Source organism: Nelumbo nucifera, chromosome 5, assembly GCF_055504915.1.
Source record: "Nelumbo nucifera cultivar China Antique chromosome 5, China Antique-T2T, whole genome shotgun sequence".
Taxonomy (NCBI): domain Eukaryota; kingdom Viridiplantae; phylum Streptophyta; class Magnoliopsida; order Proteales; family Nelumbonaceae; genus Nelumbo; species Nelumbo nucifera.
The window spans coordinates 42,547,702-42,575,641 of NC_142653.1; the positions used below are offsets into that span (position 1 = coordinate 42,547,702).

Genomic DNA, 27,940 nt, shown 5'->3' on the forward strand with positions numbered 1-27,940 from the left:
AGAACTATTCGTTCCTTCCAATGACTTCATTTCTACTCTATCCTTTCTAGTTTTTCCACGAACCACCGAGGATGTATATAACCGAGCATTCGATTCCGAGCATTTAATAATGGAATAAATCAAATCAAGTATGTACATTTGATGGCTATTTTGTTTTGTCATGCTTGGCACGAACTTTTAAACTGATTTTTTTTTTTCTTTCAGGACAGAAAAAACCAGAAATGCAAGTCCTTTCTCTTCCATTCCGATTATTTTTTAAGCGTTAGGACAAAAATGATAAGTTATCTCCCAACAAGAATAAACAAACAGAAATTAAACACTTGACTAAAGTAATATAAACACTTGACTAAAGTAATATAATTGTGAAGATGAAACTAGATTGCAGATGCCATATTCTCCATGAGAAGCTGCATGGCCTATCGAAATTCAAAAATGCCTGTTACTAGCCTTTAGTCTCAAGATGCATACAGCTTGGAGAGCTCTTCAGAAAATTCTTTCCTAATGACTTCTCGCTTGAGTTTGAGAGCTGCAGTTACCAGGCCAGATTCTGGAGTCCATGCATCAGGAAGCAATTTAATTTTGGCTGGAGTCTCGAACTTCTCCAAGCGAGCATTCTTTGCAGCCTGTAGAGGAACAGTATGAAATGGTGAAGATGACATTGAAAGGTCTTTCTTGTTGGTGAGTCTGGGTACCACTTAATAATATCTTGTGTTTTGGCAAAAAATATTTGGGATTGGTTTGCTTATTTATTTGGGTGCAGGTGGCCACCTCCAACTAGTCTGCAAAGCTTGCTTTCCTCTTCACCTATTGAATGCTCAACGAAAAGATCAAGAATTATGTGGAGATGCATGAGAGCAGCTGTTTGTTGGACATTATGGGAGGAAAGAAATGCAAGGATCTTCTCGAAAAAGGAGAGAGGCTTGGAAAATATGGTAGAGTTGACTCATATAAGAGTAATACACTGGCTGAAGACAATGAAAGAGTTTACAGATTTTTCAACAAACAATTTGCTAAGAAAGTGGAAAGAAGTTGCTAGCTCAGTTACAAGGAAGAAGACTTTGAATCTCATGTGGAACCCTCCACCTCCTGGTTTTATTAAACTAAATTTTGATGGCAGTAGCATGGGGAATCCAGGGCCTTCAGGTATTAAGGGGGTCCTAAGGGATGAGAGAGGTAATGTAATAGCTTTGTTCTCTAGTCCAAATGGAGTGGGAGACTCCTTGAGGGCTGAGGTGTTAGCAATGTTGGAAGGGGTGCAAAGGGCCAAAGAAATTAAAGTGAAGAAACTGATTATAGAAGGAGATTCTGCGGTTGCTGTGGATTGGCTGAAAGAAGACACCTCCAAGATGTGGAGCTACAGCAATGAGAAAAGAAAATTCAAGTGGCTCATTAAGGATATGGAAGTCCTATGTACTTGGGTTAAAAGAAATGCTAATTCCTTTGCTGATGGATTGGCTAGGCAACGAGTTTTTAGAAATTCTGGGTTTTGGGCTCAATTGTAAGGTTCCGAGTGTTTAAATCAGATGTGTATTTCTGTTCTGGGGAGTTAAGAATCTTTAGCTCCTCTTCCCTGTAACATTTTTCCAATATTAATGAATTCTGTGGTTATTGATCAAAAAAACATTGAAAGGTCTTTGTTTTCAACTATTTTATTTTCTGAAAATCAGCACTATGAAGTCATTAACAAGCAGATTTTCATTTTAGTTCCATTCATGAAGAAAACAAGGCAAAACATAGTACATAACTAAACAATATGTGAGTGTACCTTAAATTCATACTAGAACTTAGTAAAGTGGAACTATATTGAGTCTTCTTATCAGCTGATTTTTACATTTACCACAATTCATGCACTAGACTTCAACAGCTTATCCCAAGGACATTCAGTAAGTTCTATTCTACACTCAGAAAGAACCTAGGACTCAATAAAGATAAAGAAAGATGAACCAAACAATAACGACATAACACAATACAATTAACTAACTTAGACACATTAGAACCAAAGGCTGCTTGCTCTTCAAGGTGATATGTGACTTTCTTCAGGAAAATCCAACAAGTATATCACATTTGCCCCATGACCACTCCTAATCACCTTCCAAGATTCATATCTTAAAAAACACAGTAAGAAGGGAGAAAGGTTACACTATAGTTCAAGGAATTTGTATTTAGTTTTAAGCTTAGGAACATGAAGGACTAAAGATAAGGTGAGGGTATTTGAGGCTTTGATGTCCCCTTGCTAGAGATAGGAGAATGAGAGCCATCAGCAACACAAATCTTGTCTCGGCCAGATAAAAGCTTGGTAATTAGAAAATAAATGAGACACACTAGTCATATGGTCAGAGGCACTAGAGTCTTTTATCCAAGGAATCCTACGATTACCTAAGATAGAAGCATGATTCGCAGTGACACGAACACCTAAATGAGCATAGGCAGAAGATGAACCATTTCCTAAGGAGATAGTAGTTGTAATGATAAATTCTAAGTAGTTGATGAGTCAAACATACTTAGGGTTGTCAATGGGCTGGGTCCAACCCGATGAACCCGATGACCCAAACAGATTGGGTCGGTTCTGGTTCCTGATATATTGTCCCGATTATTATCGGTTTGAATATATATATATATATATATATATATATATATTAAATAAATTAATATATAATATATTTTCAGCAAGTTTATTATAATCGGGTTAGACCCGATTGTCTGGAGAATCGATCGGTTTGGTTATGGGTCTAAAATTACATACCCCTATCGGGTCAAGTTCAGTTAGGGTCCTTAGTATTTTTTGTCGGGTTTATTCCAGTTCTACCTATACCCAACCCAGGCCTAACCTGTTGATAGCCCTAGCTATACTTCTCATACTCTACATTGGCAACCTATAAGTTGTTCCCCTATTGATTTTTCATCGTTGGAACCTTTCTCAATCTTAGAAGAGGTGACATTGGCATCGCCACCTTTGCCATTGTTATTTTCCTTACCATTATTATTGCTCTTAATGTAGCTTTCAGGACACGATAAGTGTCCTTCGTATCCTTTGGTTTCTTGCAATACTCACACACTACATCTTTCTTCTCAATGCTAGCCCTTGGCTTCATTCCAGCCTTGGAATTGAAGTGGCCCACTCACAAAAGGGGATCTTCATTTCTCAAAGGAAATACATCCTAGATCTATTACAGGATTCAGGAAAACTAGGGGTTAAGCCAACTGACTCTCCCATTGATCCAAATCATAGATAGGGTGATTGTTGTGGTGAGATTATCAAGGATGTAAAGCAATTCCAGAGACTTGTGGGAAGGCTCCTATATTTGTCCATGACCCGGCCAGACATTGCTTATGTCGTCGTTGTTCTTAGTTAGTTCATGCATGCTCCTAAGACCACACACTTAGAGGCATCTGAGAGGATCCTCAAATATCTAAAGAAATTTCCGAGAGCTGGTTTGCTATTCCAAAAGGATGGGCATTTGAAGGTTGAGGTATATACAAATACTGACTGGGTTGGACCAATTTTTTATAGAAAGTCCACTAGTGGGTATTGTTCTTTTGTGGGAGGAAACCTAGTCACATGGAGAAGCAAGAAACAAAGTGTGGTGGCTAGGTTTAGTGCTGAAGCTGAGTATAGGGCAATGTCCCATGGGGTGGCTAAAGCTATGTGGATAAAGAGTTTGTTGAGCGAACTGGGTTTTCAAATTGATAGCCCCATGTCTTTGTATTGTGATAACAAGGGCAACCCAATTCTTCATGATAAAACTAAACATATTGAGGTTGACAAACACTTTATCAGAGAGAAGATTGTTAATGGGGAAGTGTGCACCCCATATGTTAGTTTTGAGTAGGGCTAGCAATCTTGACTCTAACTCATTTGACCCACCCAACCCACCCAATCTATTGATGGATCAATATGGGTCGAGAAACCCATTAGGGTCAAGATGGGTTGGGTCAAAGTCAATTCTACCTATACTCGCCAGATCTCAAAAACTAGAAGCTATAGTGATTCGAACTCAAACCTCCTAGCGTGCAAACATTTCATTACACTTCCAAACCACTACCAAATTTAATTTTGTTAATGAAAGTGAAATAAAATAAATTTTAATACCTTTCATGTTCGCATGCAATTTTATACAAAAACACTCTTGCAAAAGCAATTGTACAAAGTAATTTTATGAAAAGAACTTTTACAAAATCACTTTTAGATAAGTACTTACGATAGTACTTTTATAAAAGTACTTTTACAAAAGCACTTTATGAAGTGCTTTTACGAAAACACTTTTATGAAAGCATAAAAGCACTTATAAGTACTTTTATGAAAGCACTTTTACACGAAAGCACTTTTATTAAAGTACTTTTACGAAAACACTTTTATGAAAGTACAAAAGTAATTTTGTAAACGTACTTTTATTACGAAAGTACTTTTACACAAAAGCACTTTTACAAAAGTACTTTTATGAAAGCATAAAAGCACATTTATGAAAGCACTTTTATGAAAGCATAAAAGCACTTTTATAAAAGTACTTTTACAAAAGTACTTTTACAAAAGTACTTTAACAAAAGCACTTTTGTGTAAAAGTGCTTTTATGAAAATACTTTTATGAAAGCACTTTTATAGAAGTACTTTCATAAAAGTACTTTTGCGAAAGACGGACAAAAATCATAGAAGCTTTAAACAAAGACAAAAGTCGTACCAAAAATCTTCTAAAATCAAGGCGAATCAAGCCATGTAGGATTCATGTACTGTCGCCAACACCTATACAGACTGCTGACATCATCTGGCTGCATCATCTCGTAGAAGAGAGCCAACAGGAAAGGTATTCCCAAGTGCCTTTACCTGCTCTGATACCAAGTTGTGAAACTAGTGTTGTAAATCTAGGGTTTGTATAAGAAAGAAAGAAAGAGAGAGAAGAAGAAGAAGAGGAATGTGTCAAGTGGTGTGTTTTAATTACTGTTCACACCCTCAAAGGCAATTTATATTTTGAAACAAGAAATTACAAGGAGGCCCCTACTTGGGTGCCCAAATACAAAGATAGTACAAAGAGAAGAGGAAAAGACTAAAAACACCCTTGCCTAAACTTTGTCAACACAAAAAAGACACCAGGAGCTTTTGTTGGAAATTACGAACTTCTTAGTGTCTTTACTCTCCAAACACATTGACAAATACTCAACCCCATTTACGGAGCTCTCAATGGGGATGGCTCTGTTCAGGTTGAAGGTGGTGGTGGTGGAGTTGAATTCAGATAGAGAGATGAACCTGAACGGACCCACTGCTCTTGTGGTGTTGGTCCTTGGTGATGGTGGCAATCTGGTCTCCATGCCTTCTTCTAGGGGTTAAGACTAGGGCTGAGAAATATTGAGAGGTGGCAGAATTTCTCAACTGACATGGAGTTCAAAGAGATGCAAAGACAGCTGGGACGAAGTGGGACAACATGCTGAGTGATTTCAGGAGGGTTTACAAATGGAAGAGAGGTGGTGAAAGAGAACAAGTGGAGAAGGAAAGCCACTTTCATGTCTCGATTTACAAGAAGAAAATACATAGATTGCCAAATTCGTTTGTTGAAGAGGTCTTCAAAGAGTACTCTTGGTTCATGGGTCTTCATATGAAAAGCTCTCAGAGCAGAGGACCTGCTGCAGTTGTTGGAAGAGATAAAGGAAGATAGCTTTTACTGGACTGAATGCTCTCTCCCACTGCTACCATCTCCTCCTTTCAAAGATGATGACCTCTCTCTCTGGTATGATAATAACATTTTAAGGATATATAAACCAAAAACAACCTTTTTGGTGGTGAATGAGAACAAGTAGGGAAGGAAAGTTACTTTCATCTCTTGACTTACAAGAGGAAAATATATAGATTGCCAAATCTGTTTGATGAAGAGACCTTGGAAGAGCAGTCTCGGTTCATGGGTCTTCATACGAAAAGCTCTCAGAGCAGAGGACCTGCTGCAGTTGTTGGCAGAGATAACAGGAGATCAGCTGTTACTGGGCTGAATGCTCTCTCCCACTGCTACCACCATCTCCTCCTTTCAAAGATGATGACCTCTCTCTCTCTAGTATGGAATAACAGTTAATGAAATATAAACCAAAAACAACCTTTTTCAACGAAAAGAATAATTTTTTTCATCGTTGTGAATTGGATTTTATTTGGGAGGTTGCAACAAGCGTCAAGCAACCAGGCATGACGGCAACTACAGAAGCTTTCTTCATGGTGGTTGAGGAAGCTTATCTGGGGTTGAGACTTCATTGGAGATCATGGCTCCGTCATCTTCTTCATCTTTTCAATGTATAGTAAAGACCAAAATGACTAGGAGAAATTTGTAACTTTCTTAGCAGTCTGAAATTCTGGATTTTGAAACCATTAACCTGGCTTCGACCGAAGAAGAAGAAGAAGAAGAATAGAAATGAAGTTTAGACGAGGTGTTCAAATGAAGGATACTTTTGGCATTTTAAAAGAAAACTGCCAGAATGCTAATGGCCGGAGTTGAGTTGATATTTATTTAGTTTAGGTCCTTGAGTGTCATTGCCCCAAAAGTACAGGGTACCTATCTATAATTTTCCCTAAAAAAATAATGGCTATTTAACATGTAGACCATTTTCTAAATCTATGCTGATTGATTTCTAAGATATAACAACCTAGACACGGAGAATAGCAAGAATGACCACTAGGCTCTAGAAAAAGAAATCAACAATTCAACAAGAAAAAGATTTTCATCAAACCAATTTACTTAGTATGGGAAATTCTGATTTCATATGCAAACCTTTATAAGTGATCCATGCACTTCCTTCATGGTTTCTTCTTTCTGGCACAATTCAGAGAACTCATTAAAAATTATTCCTTGCATCCTAGCCCAACCTTCCACTGTGTGCTGTGAAGCAACTACAAGAGCAACACAGTAACTATGAAATGGATCGGCATGCAACATGATATTGTCAACATAAGGACTTGTGATAAGAGCAGCCTCCACCTGTAAGACAAAAGGTCATTATCTGACAGAAGTATATATTAAAAAAATAAAAAGAAATAACACTAAAAGCATCCATACCTTCCCAAGAGATACATATTCTCCATGTTGAAGCTTCACAATATCCTTTTTACGGTCAATTATTTCAAGGCAACCATCAGAATGAAATTGCCCGATGTCACCAGTGTAAAACCACCTCATTCCGCTCTCATCAATCTTCATCACAAATACATTTAACAGATGGTCAATGTACTGCATGTAAAATTTTTTTTCGGCAGGTATCCCCACCAATGAATTACACTCGTGCAAAACTTTGAGACTCTACCTTATAAACTTCATTTGTTTTTTCTTCATTTTTGAAATACCCTATTGTAACATTTGGTCCACCAATAACAATTTCTCCTCTAGGCATTGGTGAATCACTAGTTAAATATCCGCCTTCAGGCCAATCAATCAACTGCAATTCAAAATCTGATTAAATATCCTTGAAGTTATACTAAACAAGAGAAGTAATGAAAGAATGACTAAATAAAACACTCGGTGCAAGATGATAAAATTAGACTAAACAATTTTCAGCAAAAAATTCATCACAGAACATAAAGAAATATTTTACTGTATCCATTAAAAATAGATCACGATGGATAAGGAGAACAGAAAGAGACCAGGAAACCATGTGCTTGACTGTGATAATCATGACAAAAAGAAGAAACTAACTATGCATGCCTTATTGATGCATATTAATGTCTTTTCTCGTCAAGGAGAGCTTGTGTAAGATATAAATCCCTCAATGATGATAAGAAATACAACCATGATATCATCTAGCATCTGTTTCATCTTATATATGTAAATATGACAATCATAAAGCAACATACATTATGTTTGTTCTTAGCAATTTATAATAGATAATAACAGGATGCAATTTTGATTTCCAGCATTTAGGAAAGTAAATTGACAATAATAAAGTAGGCAGATGTATCTAACAATCATAAAAAAAAAAAATATCTTTTGATGGGCTGTTAAAATTAGACCTGAATAATTAAAGGGAGTAACTTATCTTAAGCACTAATGACCAATACCCAATTAAAACTTGTGGTTGTAAAAGGTTAAAATATTGATTTTATGTTTATCCATCCATGGTATTTAGTATCAATTTAGTCCATTTACTTACTGTCACACTTTCAACTAATCAAAGCACCATTTTCCCCTTAGCTACCATTCAGAAAGGTTAATAAATTATTATAATAAAACCAATCATGAAGTTTGGAGTTAAGTTGAGGCATTTTTTTTATCAGAAACGGTAACTTTCATTAGACATATTAAGAGAATACATTGTCACCACCCAGTCAAGTGTGTTTACCCCAAGAAAAGCACTTTCTGATTACAGAACAGCCCAAAACAAGTTTTCCCTGAAAGTTCCTTGCTTTGCAAGGGTGTTGGCTAGTCCATTCGCTGACCTCCTTTTCCACTTGAACAGTGGCCCAACCTCCCTTGCTAAGCAGTTTATTTCCCTCATGAATTGTCGATGTACCCAGGCCCCCAAGTTATGTGACTGCAACCACCCAATTAATAGTTTAGAGTCCCTTTCTACCTCAATTTGGTGTAAGCCCCATTGTTTAGCCACTCTTAGACCTTGTAGCAAGGCTATAATTTCTGCTCTCAAAGAGTCTCCATCACCTATCGGACCTGAATACAGTGCAACCAGTCTGCCCTCCCTGTCTCTGAAAGCTCCTCCCACCCCAGAGGGACCTGGGTTTCCTAAGGAACTCCCATCGAAGTTCAGCTTCACCCATTGATGTGCAGGAGGGATCCATTGCTCCTTTAACACAGACCTCAATGAGGAAGAGTTTGCCACAATGTACCATCCTCTAAACAAATCATCAGCTAAATAATCTTTAAATAAAGGGGATATTTTAAGCCAATGAATGACCTTGGTAGATATGCAGTCAATGATTTGCTCCTTAGATCTTTCAGAATCCTGGAAGATCCTATTGTTTCTTTCTTCCTAGATTGACCACAAAACAGCTGCTCTTGTTGCTCTCCACATTACTCTCCCCTTCTTCTTTGGAGGTCTAAAGAAGTTCGGATCAAAGAGTCTTACTACATCCAAAGGAGGGGTCCACCTGCATCCAAAGAGAGAGGAAAACCAATTCCAAACAAAGGCTACAAAAGGACAGGATATAAATAAGTGTGTAATGGTCTCACCACAGGCCAAGCAGAGGCTACACACGTGGGGTGAAAGGCAATAGTTTGGCCTTCTTTTTTGTAGCATATCTAAGGTGTTGATTTTCTGGAGTACTACCTCCCAGCAAAAGGCCCTTATTTTTGGGGGTACAAGGTTACACCAAACCTCCTTTGTTGGGAAGGTTCCTGCCAAGTTAGATGAATGGAGAAGAGCATTGTAAAAAGAAGCACTAGTGAAAAACCCAGAAGGAGAGGCTGACCAAATTCTACTATCCAAGCAAGACTAATCAAGGAACAGAGTATTAAGAAAGGCAACCAGATCATCAACCATACCCATTTCGGACTCCCTCAACCCCCTCCTCAGACCCAAATACCAAGAGTTACCATTCAGATAAGACAGAGGAAATGTTTTTTTCTTTATTCAACAAAAGAGAGTAGATGGACAGGAAACTATCTTTGAGGGAGACATCCCCAAACCAGACATCTTCCCAGAATCGAACTTTATTCCCTGCACAAGCATCAAGTCTGATAAGCGGAAGAAATGAGGGTAAAACGCCATGGATAGCTTTCCAAGGAGATGACCGGGATGCCCTAGGGTCAAGACCAGTATCCCACCCGTTTTCTGCCACCCCGTGTATACTCACTATCACTTTGTGCCACAAGTTGTCCTGTTCCAGAGGTAGTCTCCATAACCACTTACCCAACAAGGCTGTATTCCTTAGCTTTATGTTTCCTATACCCAACCCTCCACTATCTCTACTTCTAGAGACCACCTCCCACTTCACCAAGTGGTCTTTCTTTGTATCCCCTGGTTCCCATAAGAAATCCCTCATTAATTTCTCCAGTTTAAAAGCCACACGTGGGGATCTTGAAGGTAGAAAGGAAGTAAATTGGTAGGTTTGCCAAAGTTGATTTTATTAGGGTAAGTTGAGGCATTCATGAACATAGATCTATACTCTGCCTCAGCTGAAGATGTAGCAACCATTAACTGCTTTTTGCTTCTCCAAGAAACAATATTTCCAGCTACCATAACACAATATCCTGATTGGATCTCCTGCCATCCACATTTCCTGCCCAATCAACATTTGTATATGCTTCTACCTTCATGTGTCCATGTTTAGCAAATAATATACCCTTCCCAGGGATTCCCTTAAGATAGCATAACACCCTTCCGCAACAACCATGTGTGTCTCTGGGAGCATGCATGAACTGGCTGATGACACTCACAGCATATGAAATGTCTGGACGAGTCATACATAGATAAAGAAGTTTCCCCAGTAACCTCTGAAACACTCCCTTGCCAGCTAAAAGTTCTCCATCATTAGCTATGAGTTTATGATTCACATCAATAGGGCTAGAGGCAGTTTAGCACCAAGTTTTCTAGTATCAGTAAGAAGATCTAGCACATACTTCCACTGAGAAGTTTTCGTTGTTGCATTTCCCACTGTTTTGCCAATCTAAGACCTTGAAGCCTTTATTTCTGCTCATAGAGAGTCTCTCATCCCAATCGGACCCGAGTAGAGGGCTAGCACTTTTCCTTCCTCATCTCTAATGAATCCCCCAATTCCTGAAGGACTTGGGTTGCCTAGAGAACTTCAATCAACATTCAATTTCACTCTAGCCTATAGAGGTGGGGACCAACTCTCCTAAACCATAGGAGAAGAGAAAGAGGAAGTAGCTATAGCACTCCAACCTCTGATTAAGTCATCATAGGACAAGTCCTTGAAAAGTTACAAAACTTTCAACCAATGTATAGCTTTGATGGCAATGCCCTCACCAAGTGCTTCCTTGTATTTTTCTTGCCCTTGGAAAATCCCGTTATTTCTCTCCACCCAAACCAACCAAATAATAGCTACTCTTGTTATTTTCCACATCACCCTACCCCTTTTCTTTGGTTAATTGAAAAAACTAGGGTCAAAAAGGCTTAGCACACACAAGGAGGATTCCACATGCAACCAAAGAGAGAAGAGAACCAGTCCCATAAATAAGAAACAAAAGGACAGGATATTAGTAGATGAGTCACCAACTCACCGTGTCACCACTCTTGAAGCAAAGGCTATAGACATTAGGGGATAGGCACTGGTCTTGGCCCTTTTCTTTGAAATATGTCCATAGTATTGATCTTTTGGAGAACCAGTTCCCAGCAAAAATCCCTAACCTTTATTGGGACAAAAGTAGACCACACTTCTTTAATAGGAAAAACAACAAGAACAAAAGTAGACTAACTAAAGCATTAAAGAATGAGGACCAAGAGAAAAACCCTAAGGAGGACTCCGACCAACTTCTACTAACCAGACAAGACTGATCTAGGAAAAGCAAAGATAACAAAGAAAACATCTTGTCTACACAAATCGCTTCTAAATCCCTCAAACCTCTCCTTAGGCCCAAATCCCAAGATCCTTTAGACCCGCATAAGGAGGAAATAACCTTGAATTTATTTAAAGAAAGGGAATACAAAACGGGGAACCTATCCTTTATGGGAGTGTTCCCAATCCAAAAATCCTCCCATAACAGAATTTTGTTACCTAAGCACGCATCATACCTAATGAACGATTGAATGGCAGGCAAGATTCCAACAATCGCTTTCCAAGGAGAAAAAATGAAAAGCCCTTAGGTCAATACCAGCATCCCATCCACAACCAATGGCTACCAAACAATGTATGCTCTCTACAACCAAGTGCCGCAAACTATCAAGCACTAAGGGAAACTTCCACAACCACTTTCTAAGCAATGCTAAGCTTCTTAACCTAATATTACCAATGGCTAATCCCCTTGTTCCCACTTACTAGAAACTACTTCCTACTTTAGTCGATGGTCCTTTTTTGAGTCACCCAATTCCCATAGGAAATCTCTCATTTTGTGGATGCATCCAGAAAACTATATGACAAGAGAAAACAAAAGACAAATTTTTATATAGTGATAGAAGGGCAGTGATAATAATGATATATAGAGCTAAGCATTGGTCAATCAAGAAACAACACATCTAAAATTTGAGTTTGGCACAGAGTTTTGAATGTTGAGATGGATGAATGGAAATGCTAGAAAAGATAGAATTACACTTGAACATATTCATAGAAATCCAGTAATTACAATACGTGACAAAATGAAGGAAAGTAGACCAAGATGGTTTGGTCATTACATAGAAGACCATCTACAAAACTAGTAAAAGTAATCTATTGAAAGTTGAAGGATCTAGAAGAGCTAAGGGAAGGACAAAAAGAACAGCAATTGAAGTAGTTAGAAATGATATGAGAGCCCATAATTTAACAATGGATGTGAAACTAAATAGAGCAGAACGGCAGAACAAGATTCATAGAACCAATCCCATATAGTTTGGACAAGGCTTTCTTCAGTTGAGCAATTAACATTCAGCCCTTCAAACCCTGGCGAAGCCTAACTTTCAGCTATTAAAGTCACTTCTGTTATGCCATTTCATCACCTAAGTGTTTTCCTATGAAATTCTACAAGTAGGAAACTTGAATTCCCAAGGAGAAAATTACATATTTGTCAAAGTTTCTTCTTGATGAAAACTTGTGAAATAGAATATCTCCCTACATTTCTTACCTTGATAAAAGCACAAGGAAGTGGCGCTCCAACTCGACCAACAGATGTATCATCGTACTCAGAGAATGTCCCACCAGCACAAGTCTCAGTTAGCCCATACCCTTGCCCAATTGGAGCACTGAAAATGAAAACATTCTTTGATTAAACTGTAGCAGAAAGATCACAACCATAACATCATTTGAGAATCAAATTGTAGATTCCACAACACAATTTAGCTCAAAAAAACATGTAAGAAAGAATAACTTAAGCATTGAATGTAATTGGAATTCTGATCTGCATCAAATGTATCTCACAAATGGAGATATAGTAAAATCAAGAGGCGTCCATTTATAACTCCTTTCTATTAAATGTTTTTGTCATTTGATCATCAATCTACAATGTTTTGGAATTTGATATTCTACCTGATCTTATACAACTTATTTGTCTTGAATTCTCATCCAAAATGCTCTCTCAAATAAAATACCAGCTCAAATCAATATAAAAATGAAAATGCAAACTTTCTTTCTTCATAAGGAACAGTGAAACTCTTTTAGGGAATACTAACCCGAGACATATATTAATGAACCTTTGTGTATCAGGAGAAAGAGGAGCCCCTCCAGAAAGAAGAAAACGAACACGACCTCCTAGAATTGCCCGAACCTTTCTAAATACAAGAAAGTCCCATAGAAGCTTCTCTAGTCCCCATGCTCCAAACCAACTACCATTTACTGCAGACAACCTACGCCCATATGAAAAATCAAAGAGTTTCTTGGACAGTCCACCCTTTCCATCTACCTGACACACTAAAAAAAATCAGCAAACATGCAATTACCCTTGTTCTCAAAAACCAAATTAGCCAAGAAAAAGGAAACAAAAAGAAGAGGACAAAAAGTAAAGAGAAACACATGCATGTCACAATATTCACAAACCTTCTTTCGCACTCCATCTCGAACACGATCAAGGATGGCAGGCACTGCAGTCATCAGTGTTGGCCCCAACACAGATGCATCTCCTTTTGTACCTTTTTTTACCTTGTTTGATGTATCAGTAAGAGTCAATGGAGATCCATATCCTATGGCACTTCCAACAGCTGCAAGTAAATTCTAGAATACAAAAACTGATACTGATTCAGACAAAAACCTTGAGTGTAAATTGGTTCAATTTTTAAACTACTTTAGCTGCAAAATCAAATTAGCTCATAATGTATACCTCAGCTGCTAATTCAAGAATATGGGCCAAAGGAAGGTAGGCCAAATAAATGTCCTTGTTTCCAAGACCGGGAACAATCGTCATGACAGCAGAAACTGTAGCTAGGACATTCCGGTGTGTCATCATTACTCCCTATAGTTATAAAATCTGAATGTAAGATAACCTCCAACCCAGCATTAAGATTTAAATCACTTTTGCATGTTACAACTTAGAAACAACAATGAATCAGTATACTAGAGAATTTTGGGTAAATTAATGAAAGAAATAAAATATGTAATATATAGTCATTTGCAGTCAAACAGACTCACCATAAAAACTATAGGAAATAGTTGCAAATTTCCACTGACAGGTTATACATGCAGAATCTATGTTTCTATAATATAGATCAGCATAAAAACAGTAAAGGTCAGAAAATAGTTTTCATTAACATTTTACGCCAGGAAGAGAAAATGGCATGGTGCATAAGAGCACTTCGTGGTAGATTTAAACAGACAAGCTAAAGCATTGGCAGTAATTTAGTATGAGCCTGTATAAAATAGTTAGGTGGAAAAGGCTCAGGTTCTTGTGTATGCAGAGATTTTTTTCATGTGGCATTTGATGTAGGACAAAAGAGGTTATGCATATATTGTTACCACATCCACCTTTACTGACCTACACAATTCTTCAAGACCCAAGCATAGAGACAATTGAAACTTAATCCCTTAATTTATTTAGAATTTGCATGTGCATTTGTTTACTCATTGAACTGAATTGTGGAACTAAAACACTTCAAGGGCATAAACAACACCAATCAAGGTAATCTGATAAGATTGTCAGAAATTGATACTTTGTTTTTCTTTTGCTTGGTGCTTCAGATTTGGGCCTTTTTTACATTCTGGATCTAGTGCACACACATCCTTATCTAACATGATCCTAGGTATGGTACGATGGATCCCTCTTTTCGCAGCCTTTGTATTCTTTTTATTTCCACATTATAAATAAAATCACTTGTTATCTATTTAAAAAAAAAAAAAAACAAAACTTCTCAACAAGGAGCTTTGTTCTTGTTATTGATGAATCTAATATGATCTGCATTCCATAATTTCATCTCCCACACTGCAGTGAGTCATTAATTACTTCTTCAACATTGTTTTGTTCCAAATTATTAAATTATTATCCAGTCATCATATACCTTGTATTAAAAGGAAAATTCTATAAATTGATCAAAAAGGAAAATTGCCATCAATGAACAACATGTCCAAAAATGAGTTGCAGAAATGCGTGTTCTGAGATGGATGAGTGGAAAAACCAGTGGAGAGATAAAACACCTTGTCTTCAAAAGAGAATTTGTACATTTGCACTTCTCTTTGTTTTTTATGATAACTAATAAGTTCCGAAGTTATTGATCAAAAAAATGAGTGGAAAAACTAGAAAGAATAGGGTCAGAAAATGAAGTCATTTAAAGGAACCTAGGATTAACTCCAATAGGTGATAAAATGCAAGGTTTAAAATGTCAATGTTGATGGAAATATCAATGATCCGAATATAAGAAACATGTCGGAAATGTCAGAAATATCAGGCGCCTAGGCATGTAGGCGCTTTTTGGGGTTTGCCTCACCCAAATGCCATATGGTCTCAAGCGATTTTTTTTATTTTTTTGGAACAAAAACAGGGCTCCGTCCCTTCTTAGCTCCTCCTCTTCTCTTCGTCTTCTACTTCTAGAACAAAAAAACAGGGGCTCTGCCCCTTCTTTTTCTTTTTTGAGCAAAAATATGGGCTCCGCCCCTCCTTTTTCCTTTTTTTTGGAACAAAAACAGGGGCTCTGCCCCTTCTTTCCTCCTCTTCTCTTCGTCTTCTACTTCTGGAACAAAAAACAGGGTCTCTACCCCTTCTTTTTCTTTTTTTGAGCAAAAACAGGGGCTTCACCCCTCCTTTTTCTTTTTTTTTTGGAACAAAAAATAGGAGCTCCACCCCTTCTTTTTTTGAACAACAACAGGGTCTCCGCCCTTCTTTCGTCCTCCTCTCCTCCTCTGGAACAAAAAACACAGGTCCATTTCTTTTTCTAGAAGAAAGATAGGGGCTCCACCCTTCTGTTATTTCTATTTCAACAACAAAAGTAGGGGTTCCACCCCTTTTTATTTTATTTCTTTTTAAACATTAAGTGAGGCCTAGGCGCCCGCCTAGGCAACAAGGCAACTAAGCACTCCCCTGTCGCTTAGGTTCGCCTTGGTGCCTTGAAAACTATAGACACACCTTTTTAAATTATTATCTTGTTCCAAATCATTAAACAAAGCTAAGAAACTAAGGTTATAGACCAAAGAATACACTATGAAGTTTCCCTATAAACATTAAGATTTAGACTTCATGATAGAATGAGTTAAAGCAAAATTTAAATTCATAAAAAATGTAAATGGTTGTAATAGATTAACCAAATAATCTATTACACAAACAAAAACTAATATTTGACTTCATGTTTGAAATGAATATTGAGCTAGTTCAAAGTGGTAATCATGCAAGTTTGGTGGACAATAACTTGTTACTTCACATACCTACAATATTTGTTACCTACTTATGTTATAATACTATCTCGAGTACTCCACATAGTACTAGTAGTGTTCACTGGGGAACATGTCAATTCTAATAGAATTTCATGTTGCTACCCATGAAAGTAGAAATGGAAATATGTCATGGAAACTATCTCTTGTACTCCACATAGTGTTGGTAGTCTTCATTGGGGAAATGTCGATTCTAGTAAAATTTCGTGTCGCTACCCATGGAAATGGAAATATGTCATGGAAATATTAGGGAAATTAGGGACATTTTAAACCATGATTACAACCATATACATTTTCTGGAGTTCAAATTTTGCTTTAACTCATTCTATCATAAAGCTCTGAATGGTTTACAGGGCAACTTTAGAACATATTCTTTTGTCTATAACCTTAGTTTCTTAGCTTTGTTTAGTGATTTGGAACAAGATAATAGTTTAAAAAGGTGTGCCTATGCTTCTTTTATCATTCTATATTTTGCATATTTTACAATGTTTCCACCATGTCTATAATTTTTACAATATTTCCCTATGATATTTCCAAAATTTCCAACATGTTTCTTATACTCGGATGACCGACATTTCCACCAACATCGACATTTTCAACCTTGGGTGGCAAGAATAGTGTTGAAGAACATATATCATGCATCACTAATCTGATGACTGACCCCTACCCCAAAGAGCCATATATATCTAATAATATGAATAATTACAGAAAAGCCCTTGGAGGGCTAAAAGAATAAAAAAGAAAAGAGAAATACAAAAGAGCCCTTAGAGGGGATGAAATAGAAATTCAAAGAATAAGAAAAGAACAAGACTACAAAACTACTTAATGTATTGTAGTACTATAGTCCCTCAGTCACTTGATATGCATGTGGCTGGTTCTTCTTCTGAACACCCTTAGATGGCCTAACGGACAGTTCGGAATGATGTGACCATGCTATTTACAATAGGTGCAAACATTCCTCTTCTTGCAATGGGAAGCAATGTGTACAAATCCCTTGCATTCGTAACACTAAGTTTTTGAGAAGTCTTTATCACCAAATCTCTTACTCCCTTGAACAACAAAGGCAATGTCAACCCCAGAATCCATTGATTTCCCATCAATACTTGCAGCAGTAAGGAGTCCAGTCTCTTCCCTCAAAAGTTTACCCATCACTGAATCCAAATCTAGAAGAGTTCCTCTACTCAGTATATTAGACCTGATTATTTCATATTCAGGTCTCAATCTCATAAGAAAATGATTCACCTTCCTCTTCTCAAAGTGCTGCTGGAGATACTTGACACATTCTGCAGAGTCTAAAGGCTTTATATGAACAAGTTCATATTATGGCCACAAGTCAAGGAAACCAGCATAATATTCTTGAATCTTCCTATCTCTCTGGTAATAAGCAAAAAACTTAGACTCAATCTGATATTGTCTTCATATATTGGATTGATGATATGCATTCTCCAAGTACACATATATCTCATAGGCAGTATGCATTCTTCTCATGGGTACTGCAATATGAGATACCACCAAACTGAGTATCCAGGAGACTAATTTTCCATTATCCAGCTTCCATTGTGAATAAGCCTTGGCATCTGTCTCATCTAGCTTAGTGACCTTTCCATTCAAATATCCCACAAACCTTTTCCCTCAACAAAGAAATCAAAATGCAACTTCCACATGCTGTAGTTAGTTCCATCAAACTTTACAGGAATAATATCAGCCATCTCAGCCATTCCAGATTACAACCACAGTTCAAAAAAGGGTTCACAATACTGAAATCAATGCTAAAGAGTAGAAGAATTGGTGATTAACTACCCAACTAAAATCAGATATAGTTCAAATATAATACTGAAGTAATATTTCACAAAACAGAATGTGATTAAACTGCAAAAATTTTAATACAGAAGATTTAAATTGATGACAGTCCAAAAAAGGAATGTTTTAGGACTGTTAAACACAAGGTGGGATCAAAACCCTAGCAAAAATGACCCAATATTCAAAACAAATTAGACCAACAGTAATAGAAGCCCATGGTGAGCAATGGTATCCCAGGAACCGAGAGTAGGATTAACAGGCACAGAGCAAGGGTTAGTAGCCAAAATCATATTGACAGGGGTGCTTGATTGCAGTGATGGGAGAGACTCAGACGTCTCAGGATGGACCAAAGACTTTTCTTGTTCATCAGCTTTGGGCCTGCAAGTTGGTGCTACTGCTGGGGAGCATTCCTTAATAGATTTAACACTTTGTCTAGTCCCAAGACTCTGTCACTTGTCCCCTTCCAATGTCCCTTCACTCAACCTTAGATGATTCTCCACCAATCCCTTTCAAACACCCTATCTAACAGAAGCAATTTGTTCTGGTATCACCTCATTTGAATTTTGGTTTCCCATCCCAACAACCTCATCATACTCAGCCTGGTTTTAGCCACTACCAGTTGCTGCCACATTCGAAGACTGGGATTTCATATCGATGCCTTCTTCCTTGAACAACAAAATAGTATTGAAATCATCCTCCGAATTCTCTTCCACTATTTTTCTTTGGTCTATGTTGCCTGCCAATGATCCGATCTCTGAATCAGAGACACTTTCATCGTTCTCAAACTGTTCACAGTCCATCCATCCTATCCACCACTTCAATATCCTATGATCTGTTCCTAACATACCTGGGGTTCAGCTGATCAGACGCTGCTGCTTCAAAGGAGTTAGAAGAAGTCACCTCTAACCTGGGATTCCACTAGAGAGACGATTTTAGGTGAGAGGAAGACTGCACATAAATAGCCCCATCGAGACAGGACGAAGAGAGACAGTAATTGCCATCCTGTGTCAAATTTAGGTCACGACGACTCACATGACCACTTAAAAGAGCAATAGCCTCCAATAACAACCAGTTCACTAGAGCTTCCAACCGAGTCACCCTCTCTGCTTGAAACAATTCCCATTGAGTCTGATTTACTTGGGCCCACAAACTTTTTCTCTTCCAACTTAATATGGGTTGGACCCCCAATCAGATCTGAAACGGTCGTTTTAAGAATCCCAACATAAGACTGCGTGCCTGCCTTTTCTAAGTTCATTTCAAAATTATTTGAATTCTTTTCTTTTCCAGACCCACCTTAACCTGGCTCCCGAGCTTCAATTGTTCCTTTTCCCCAAAAAAAAATCACTTACATTAATTCTTATTCCCTTCCTTTTGTGCCACGTGTACACCCACCTGCCACACCAGCATCTTCTTCAACCTCCAGCCCTACACTCCAAAAAGACGCTTCAACTTCTATTACTACCCAGACCTTGCACCATCCACCGACCAGAATGCCAACCGACCTGGGAACGTTCTCAGTCTTCACCCTGGCCATCCAGATCAACAGAAAACCTCCCAAATCTTTTACGATCTTGTCAATGTGAAGTCTTCTTCCAATGAGTGAACAGCCAACCAGCTTCAATTCGAAAGAAAGCTCCATCAGTAAACTCCTTACTATTGCAGGAGTAAGACCAATTTTCAATTAAAACCAACCCCAAGTCTGTCTCAACTGTTCTAAACTTAACCAGCCTCTCCCCAATGTCCAAAGTCGCACTACTGTCATCAAAAGGAAACACAGATATATCAGATGCCACCTTAGTTTTCTCTTTATAACTCCCACTATTACTTTCCAGTCCAACACATGCTTTTCTGCCTTAACAATCAGTCTTCTCTACCAAGCACCTCTACTATCAGCTTCCATGAACAACCTCCAGGCTCTACTGCAACTAGCAACCAGATCAATTTGCTAGGCATCTTCCTTTGAAATGTCCCCAGGCATTGTCATTTCCTAGAGAGAAGTGCCTTTAGGAAGAGTTTCAAGAGGGGCCCCAGAAGTTGTAGTGTCTATAGGTAAACTTTCTTTCAACAACAAGAAGGTTTGGAGCTTCTGTGCAATCAGCCTCCAACCTGATCCTTTCTGTTGTTGCCGAAGTACTCTGTGGCCTCTACATACCAACCTTTTTGGTTACACTTCAAAACCACCTGATACCTCCTTCTTGAGAGTTCCAAGGAGCTCTTCTAACCATCACTCTTGACAGAGAAAAGTGCCCCATCAACAAAGCCTTTCATCCATAGTAATACTTCTCCAATTAAGAAGATAGAAGCCTTCCCTTCTTCTTGGACCTTCAACACCAGTTGGTTTCAACTTTTTCCTTCTTCCAGAATGAACTTCTTTGCTTTGAACACCAACTCACACCTCCATCTTCTCACCTAAACAAAGGACTCCTCTCTTTTGTTGCATTAAAGAAAAAAAAAAAAAGGTTAAAGAAAATTGGCTCACTTGCTTGTTTTGGAAAATCTTCCTGTTTATTTCCTGCCAAATACCCCAAGAACACATTATCAGGCATTATGTTCATACCATCTTGCCTTTCTTGCTTAAACCATCCACCCTCCACCCCTTCAAGAAGTCCACCACTGAAGCTGGTCTTTACTCTCTTACTGTATAAACGGCCAACATCCTACCACATAACCATTCAATTTTTTTGGCAAGTGTAATCAAGTCTTTCCTCCAAAAATTGGAAAAGATAGACTTATCTATTTGACCATTTGGGGAGAGAGAGAGAGAGTCCATAAAAGAAAGTGAAAGATTAGGTGAGAAAAATGGTAGATATTAAGAAAGAAATTGCAATAAATAAGTCTATAAAACACATAAATATATAAAGTCCAAGCAACTGCATTTAAGCAAAGTGCTTTGCCATTTCCAAGAAACTATTACTTTGAACATAAAGAGGTTCCAAGTTGCCTTTGATCACAATCCTGATTTATTGAGAGGATGAATCACTAGCAACCACTCTAAAATCACTAAATCATGGAATTCATTTAAAATGTACCCCCACCCCTGGGAGGTTCTGGGCACTAATTATGGATTAAAGAAGTTGGCAAAATCTGACAAACTAAGATACATATATTCAAATCAGAGGCATCATCATGATGTTTGGATGATATGGACACAAGTCTGATATTTACATGACCTCTTCTATACGCAAAAATGTGCCACTTATAGAAGATATAAATGCATACCTTAATCAGAATAAAATCAAAAAATTACAACAGTAGAAATTAGATACATCAACCAACCTTAGGCAATCCAGTACTCCCACTTGTATACATTATAACTGCAATGTCAGATGAAACAGGCATATATGCACCAACAGGGTTTTCTCGGCCAAGTCCCTGCACCTTTTGAAAAGAAGAAACTACCCAATTAGTGCTCCTCTCAATCAATGAAGCTTCAGATGGGACCCCATCATCTTCTATGTATATTACACGTTTCACTGTGTCAAGTCGTCCACTTAAGTCTACAAGTTTTTTCAGTTCTTTACGTCCACAAATCACAGTTGTAGCCTCTGTCTGGGAACCAAAGGAAGCAAATAATTAGATAAAGCATCCGAGATAATAAAAGCATAGAAGTTGAAGAGAGTAAGGTTGATTTTGCTTCCTATATGATTGTTTGATATGTACACGTAAAATTAACACAGATAAGAGGATCAAATATCAATGATTCTGCTAACAAATAGACTTTAAATCAGTTTATTACCAAGGTTCAAAATTTCATCACATATCGGGGTGTACGACTATCGAGTGTATCTTATCATATCAGCCCCGCTCTGATACACTAAATACGAAGTATTTTGTGTTTTTAATATTGTCAAGGGGTAGGCCTTGCTAAGACTGATTCCCTGTAAAATTTTGAAAAGATATAAAAAAAATAGGGAGCATGTGAGTCAAACCCCCCATATCAGTGTATCAATACTTTGAACCATGTTCATTACAGTGAATTAAATTGTTTCCATAAGTTAATAACAATAATCTGGACAACCTTTTCAAGTGGTATCAAAACTAGAAATTTGGTCATGATATTTAGATAAGATTCACATGTTAGGCGGGAATGACATTAAACATATAACTAATCCTCCTGAGATTGGATTAAAGTATCTAAGGTTGATTGTTCTCAATAAAGAAAAACATCAATGCTTTTAAGGGGAAAATGGCCATACTTAAAAGTCACTAAACAATAATTAGGCTGTGTTTGGTTGCAGTGCAATTTTATTTGCACTAGTACAAATTCATGGGAGTGCAAATGTAAAAAATGCAAATTCTTGTTTAAGTTTGTCTTGGATTTTACTTTATTCTGCTTCATGTCTTAATTTACTTCATTTGTATCGTAATCAAACAAAATAAGCTAATATTTGAAACAAAAATAGGTCAGAATTTACACTCAAATCATTTGCACAGCCATGGTTTTTGAACCAGTGCAAATTTATTTGCATTGCAACCAAACACAGCCTTAGGAACAAACAAATCTGCATTCAGGAGAACTGGTATATCTTGGTAGAGAACTAATTTTTTGCAAAACCCATCTCCCCTAGGCTTGAAAACATGAAAACATCCCTTTAGGTTTAGGCTAACCATGGATTTCAATCTTTAGCATTATTGGAAAAGTTTCAAATCAAAAACAATCATGACAAACAATCTGCAGAACAAGAAAATACAATGTATCTAAGTGATGCAACATACATCTACGCTCTGTGGAAAGACCAACCAAAATAACATTCCCACTTTATAGGAAAGAGTGAATCTTCAGAGAACAAGGCAAGATTCTGGAAATCTCTGGCAGAGGATTCTTGCCACCCTCTCACCCTTTATCATAGGTTTCCTTCACTGTATCTCCATTATTCATGATCTTCCCACTTCTTTTGCTTCCATGGGCATATCCAAAAGTCCTTTTGGAACTTTGTTTTTTATAAAGAGTTTAAGGATTCTGAGTTATAGAGGTCTAATTGTGTGCTCCATCCCCTGCTGACAATAAGAAATACACATAGGTCCAAGAAGAGCAAGGAGCTACTAACAAGGTGTGATATGGGATAATATTGACTTGTCCACTTGCTGTATGGGACTATGAGGTGACAGTCCAAGAAAAGGAAAGTTATTGGTCCAGGTCCTCCAGGAAGGGCATTTTAATTGATTTTGTGGTAGAAAATACAGTGTTGAGTATGGGGAACTTATTAGAAAATTAGGATAGAGAATGGAAGAACAAATATAGACTACGGATAGAGAACTAGAACTGTGGTGTCTAGAGTGAACCTAGTTTCTTGAGAGGCCCATCTTTCTCTGCCCCAGCTAGGTAGATGATTGTACTCGTCTTACAATTAACTAAAGAATCTCTGTATTGATAAAGAGTTAGTTTGAAATAATGTGAAAATGGGACCCAGATCATGACTAACTCAAAATTCATCTGATGATAAGAGACCTTGAACTTTTCTTTTTAAAACTTGTTGGACCGTAATAGTTTTTTCCTATTTGTATGTCATAGTTGAAACTAGCTTTTAAGATGATAATTTTGGAGCCATATCTTGCATCTTAGTTATATACCTTATCAAATAAAAATGAATTGACATTACGTAAATAGTACAGGATGGTGTGCACAAATATCAAAATAATGTCCAATTTATAGAGTGCGAAGAGTAAGATAGGTAAAAAAATCGAACCTCATTTAATGAGTGACAAAGAGCCTCCTCCCCTAGAGATGAATATATGGTGACAACAGTGATATTGCACCTGAAGAATCCCTGGTCCATGAAAACCACAGTACCATCTTAAAAAATTGTGCATAGATTATCAGCTAATAAAGAATTGCTATATTGAAATCATTTTAACAATTGAAAGGTTTAAGAGGCACCATAACCTATGCCTTTAAGGAATTCAAGGCCACCATAAAGAAGCAAAACAAAACATTCTCTAGAATATAAGAAGTATTCTAAATTCAGTGAATTAGCAGAAGATTGTAAGGAAAAAATTAGATATATAAAAGTCACTAATCAATAGTATGCAACAGAAGACTTATCAAAAAAAGAAATATGCAACAGAAGCATAAAATATCTAAATTTTATCTGCATGTATGATATTAGCACCTGTAGTGCAATAAACCATTCTGCACATGTATCAGAAAAGATTGCAGCTCGCTCTCCTCTTCCATGCCCTAATTGCAATAAACCAGAAGCAAAGTTGCAAACAGCTTCAAAAGCTTCACCATAGCTAAGCCACTCATAGCTTCCTAAATGAAGCTTCTCAAATGATCTGCCATCTTCAGATACTTCTGTCTCCCTTGAAATTAACCTCCGAGTTCCAAGTAAGCGCCTGTCACTGTGCTGCTTGCATGACTGTTCAAACAAATCCGCAATTGTTGAGATGCCCTCCCATGCTGTTTCGACAGGGTGAGTAAATCGATAGTTTCGGATTGCATATCCAGGTTCCCCACCAACATCAACAGGTAATCCCCTCTTCTTTCCACTCTTTGTATTCCAAAGAAAAAGAGAAGCTACAAGTGGAACAAGGATTCCAAAAATATAGAGACCCATTTTTTCACTATGCTTATAATTCCCAGGTATAGCAGAACCTACCAACCGCACTCTTTAGGACTGAAATGATAGCAAGTCATTTCCATGCAAAACTTCCAAATAGAATCTGCAAGAGAAACCACAGGCTTATCAAAAGGAAAAAGAACTACTGTGTAATGAATAGAATCAAATCAAAGAAGTTGTAGTGAAAAACCCTTGTTTATGTATCCTAACTAGCTGTTGAACCATAATTGATCTTCTAGCAACCATTTTCAACATGAATCATTTTGATTCTTGATGAACGACAATACAAAATTAAATGAGATATAAGAAATTCAGTTTCAATGTCCAAACTAGCCAGCACTAGGATAGTATTACCTGGTCAATTTGGCCATTCATAGTGGATTCAACCAAGTCATTATCACATGTACATGATGGTCTCAGTAGTACACCCTAGTAGCTTGTATCAGCATTTCATACACTAAGATGAGAAATTTGATACTATAATTGATACTGGTTCAAAATGTGTAGCACTAGCACCAATGCAATATAGAATTAGTATATGGCCTGACTAAGCAACAGAGAATATGTCCCTTGATAGGAAAAGGATTTTTGTGGCTAGCCCCATATAGTTGGGATAAGGCTCTGTTGATTTGAATAGAGCTAATAGTCGTGATGAGCAAGGGGAGAAACAAGGTTTAAAATATCAACACACATGATACGCAAGGTTGCATATTGTGTGTATTCAAGTAGTGATACTTTTCTTTTTTTTTTTTTTTTTTTACATATCGATACTTTAAACCTTGGGGAGAATGACACTTTCCATGAAAACGAATGCTCTACAAACAAAATTAGAGAAAAATAATGATGCACCTACCTAACTAATAAACTTAACACAATGAATCATAACCACTTGAACCAACAATAATAGAAATATCTATTTAATAATGCACTTAACCAAATGATCCTTATTGGTAAACTATTAATGAAATTAGAGAACTACCTTAAACATAATGAACCATATCACATGAGACAATAAGAGGAATTATCTATTCAATGAAATTAGATAACCAAATGGTGCCAAGTGACCAAGTCCATCAGAAGAAAATGCACAGATGACCCATTGTTATTTGTTAGCTCATTTTATTGAACAGAATAAAAATCAGAATCAGCATATATCAATCTTCAAAAAATTGGCGTGCATATGCATCATTTTAGATACTCCAACATGCATCACTTTATCATGCTATATTAGTTTTTCGCAGAGCAATCCTAACAATGCAAGGACTATCTGAAAGAAACAAGTCAAATAACGACCAAAACCTCAGAACAGCGGCAATAGCCTAAGCATATAGCCGAGCAAGAACCAAATGAACAATACATTGACAGCCGGAAACGCCATGAAACGTGTTAAAACTATTGACAACCACAAGGCATGAATCAACACATGAATATATCCCACTGTGTAGTGTGTCAGTCAAAGTACCATCTCCACCACTAAATTGAATACAGAAGCTTGAAACTTGAAATACTTCTAAAGCTCATTACTACAACGCCTAGAAATGGAATGAAACAAGAACTTAAATGAATGTACAGGAACATCAATACTGCAGGAAAAAAATCAAAATTGAAGCTTTGACGAAGAACAGCATATTAGTGAGTAATATAAATATAAATCAAATAAACAAGAAAAAACCGAACCCACCAAAATCCAGCACTAAACAAGAAGAAAACCCTAACAATTACCTTCAAAGTACAGATCCTGGGATCAGAAAGCAGAGTTATGCAACCAATCCAATTCAAAAGACCTGCATTACCATTCAGAGAGTAGATAGAATACTCTGGGAATTTTTTTTTTTTTTTTGTATTTTCTATCAATGAGAGCGGAACGTCTATGAAAACCCTTAGATCCAATCATGCTGCTTTTATACTTGTAAATAAAGATGTACTGAATGAGGCGGAGACATCGCGAGTGTCGGAGGTTGGAGTTTGAGATTTGATAATCCCTACGAGTTTGATTTTCTTTGGGTTTGTTTTAGTGAAAATGTATGATGCGGAAAAGAAATGATATGGAAAAAGTATCAACCAATCAAATCCACCCATGAATTTTGATATATACACATGTAGTCCGCATGGTGATCAATCAGGGCGACTCACGTATTAATTGTGGATGATGTGATGTGTGTCTTTAGGTCAGCCCTAATCGTGAATCGCCCTGATTGGTTTAAGTACCTGGCCCACTAATTGAATGGTTTGGATTGTTTGAGAAGTACGGTCAAGATATTAATCAATTACAAGTGAACACGTCAGTATTATTTATATCGGATTAGCATTAATGACTTCGGACGGTTCCAACTACCGCTCAACCAAGCAAGCGATGTACTCCATGTGCTGCAGTGGCATGTTGGGACAGTTGGAAGCATTGCTGTTGCAAACTTGCAGTGATAATATATTGGGACAGTGTTGAGAGCATTTTGTTAGTAACAGATCCCTACACACACTTTATATGGCTAGTAACTGCTGGTCCCAATAGCCATTGTAATCATACATAATAAACATCACCCTTGCATTTTATATGGCTAGGAATTCGGATAATTAGATTTATCTCTGTAGTTCTAAAGGATTCGGGATCTCTTACCCGAGACCGGATTTGCTCCTTATATGAAGTGTTTTACATGCACATCTTACCATGTATTAAGAATATCTTTCATATTTATAACTTATCATTCACGGGAGATGTTTCAAATGCATGATGGATGTACATGTGAGGCACCCAACTGTGAGGAGCAGACCTCGTTCTCTCTTATCCACAAGTATTCTATCTACACCTACCCACTAAAAATTAAACCCGTGCATTGGGAATATCACTACATGCATAATAACATATGCATAACATGTAAGAACAAGACAAGTGTGACTGTCATGTCATGTGGATAGAGTTCTTGTGGTAAGAAATCCAAAGCGTGTGTAGTGGCACAGGAGCACTTCATGGGGAGCCAATGCAAATTCTATGGTCAGAAGATATTCCTATGTACACATTTCATGGCTCTTGGGACCCGTTGTTGGAATCGGGATTTAGATTTTGCAAATGTCCTCACAACACTTCATATCTATGAATTGAAAACATCTTCTCGTGAATGAAAATATACAGGTAGAAGAAGATGTTCTCACTGCAAAGCTGCAAATGTTATGA

The 27,940-nt window shown here is 37.4% G+C and overlaps 1 protein-coding gene across 3 annotated transcripts; it reads right to left on the reverse strand.

The window, feature by feature from the left end:
- Nucleotides 1–218: 218 nt before the first annotated feature.
- Nucleotides 219–26,790, reverse strand: LACS9 (long chain acyl-CoA synthetase 9). 3 transcript variants are annotated; one of them, XM_088887619.1, is made up of 13 exons: nt 26,494–26,787; nt 26,234–26,303; nt 24,322–24,874; nt 23,899–23,979; nt 21,488–21,760; nt 13,878–14,009; nt 13,598–13,771; nt 13,234–13,463; nt 12,690–12,807; nt 7,270–7,401; nt 7,026–7,160; nt 6,741–6,947; nt 219–623 (listed from the first exon to the last, which is right to left on the reverse strand). In XM_088887619.1, the coding sequence occupies exons 3-13, from the start codon at nt 24,766–24,768 to the stop codon at nt 456–458; spliced, it is 2,097 nt and encodes a 698-aa protein (XP_088743745.1). In that variant the 5' UTR covers nt 24,769–24,874; nt 26,234–26,303; nt 26,494–26,787; the 3' UTR covers nt 219–455. The 3 variants fall into 3 exon arrangements, with proteins under 3 accessions (XP_088743745.1, XP_088743746.1, XP_010242787.1); XM_088887620.1 differs by lacking the exon at nt 26,234–26,303 and having other exon boundaries at nt 219–1,570; nt 26,494–26,790; XM_010244485.3 differs by lacking the exon at nt 26,234–26,303.
- Nucleotides 26,791–27,940: the final 1,150 nt, after the last annotated feature.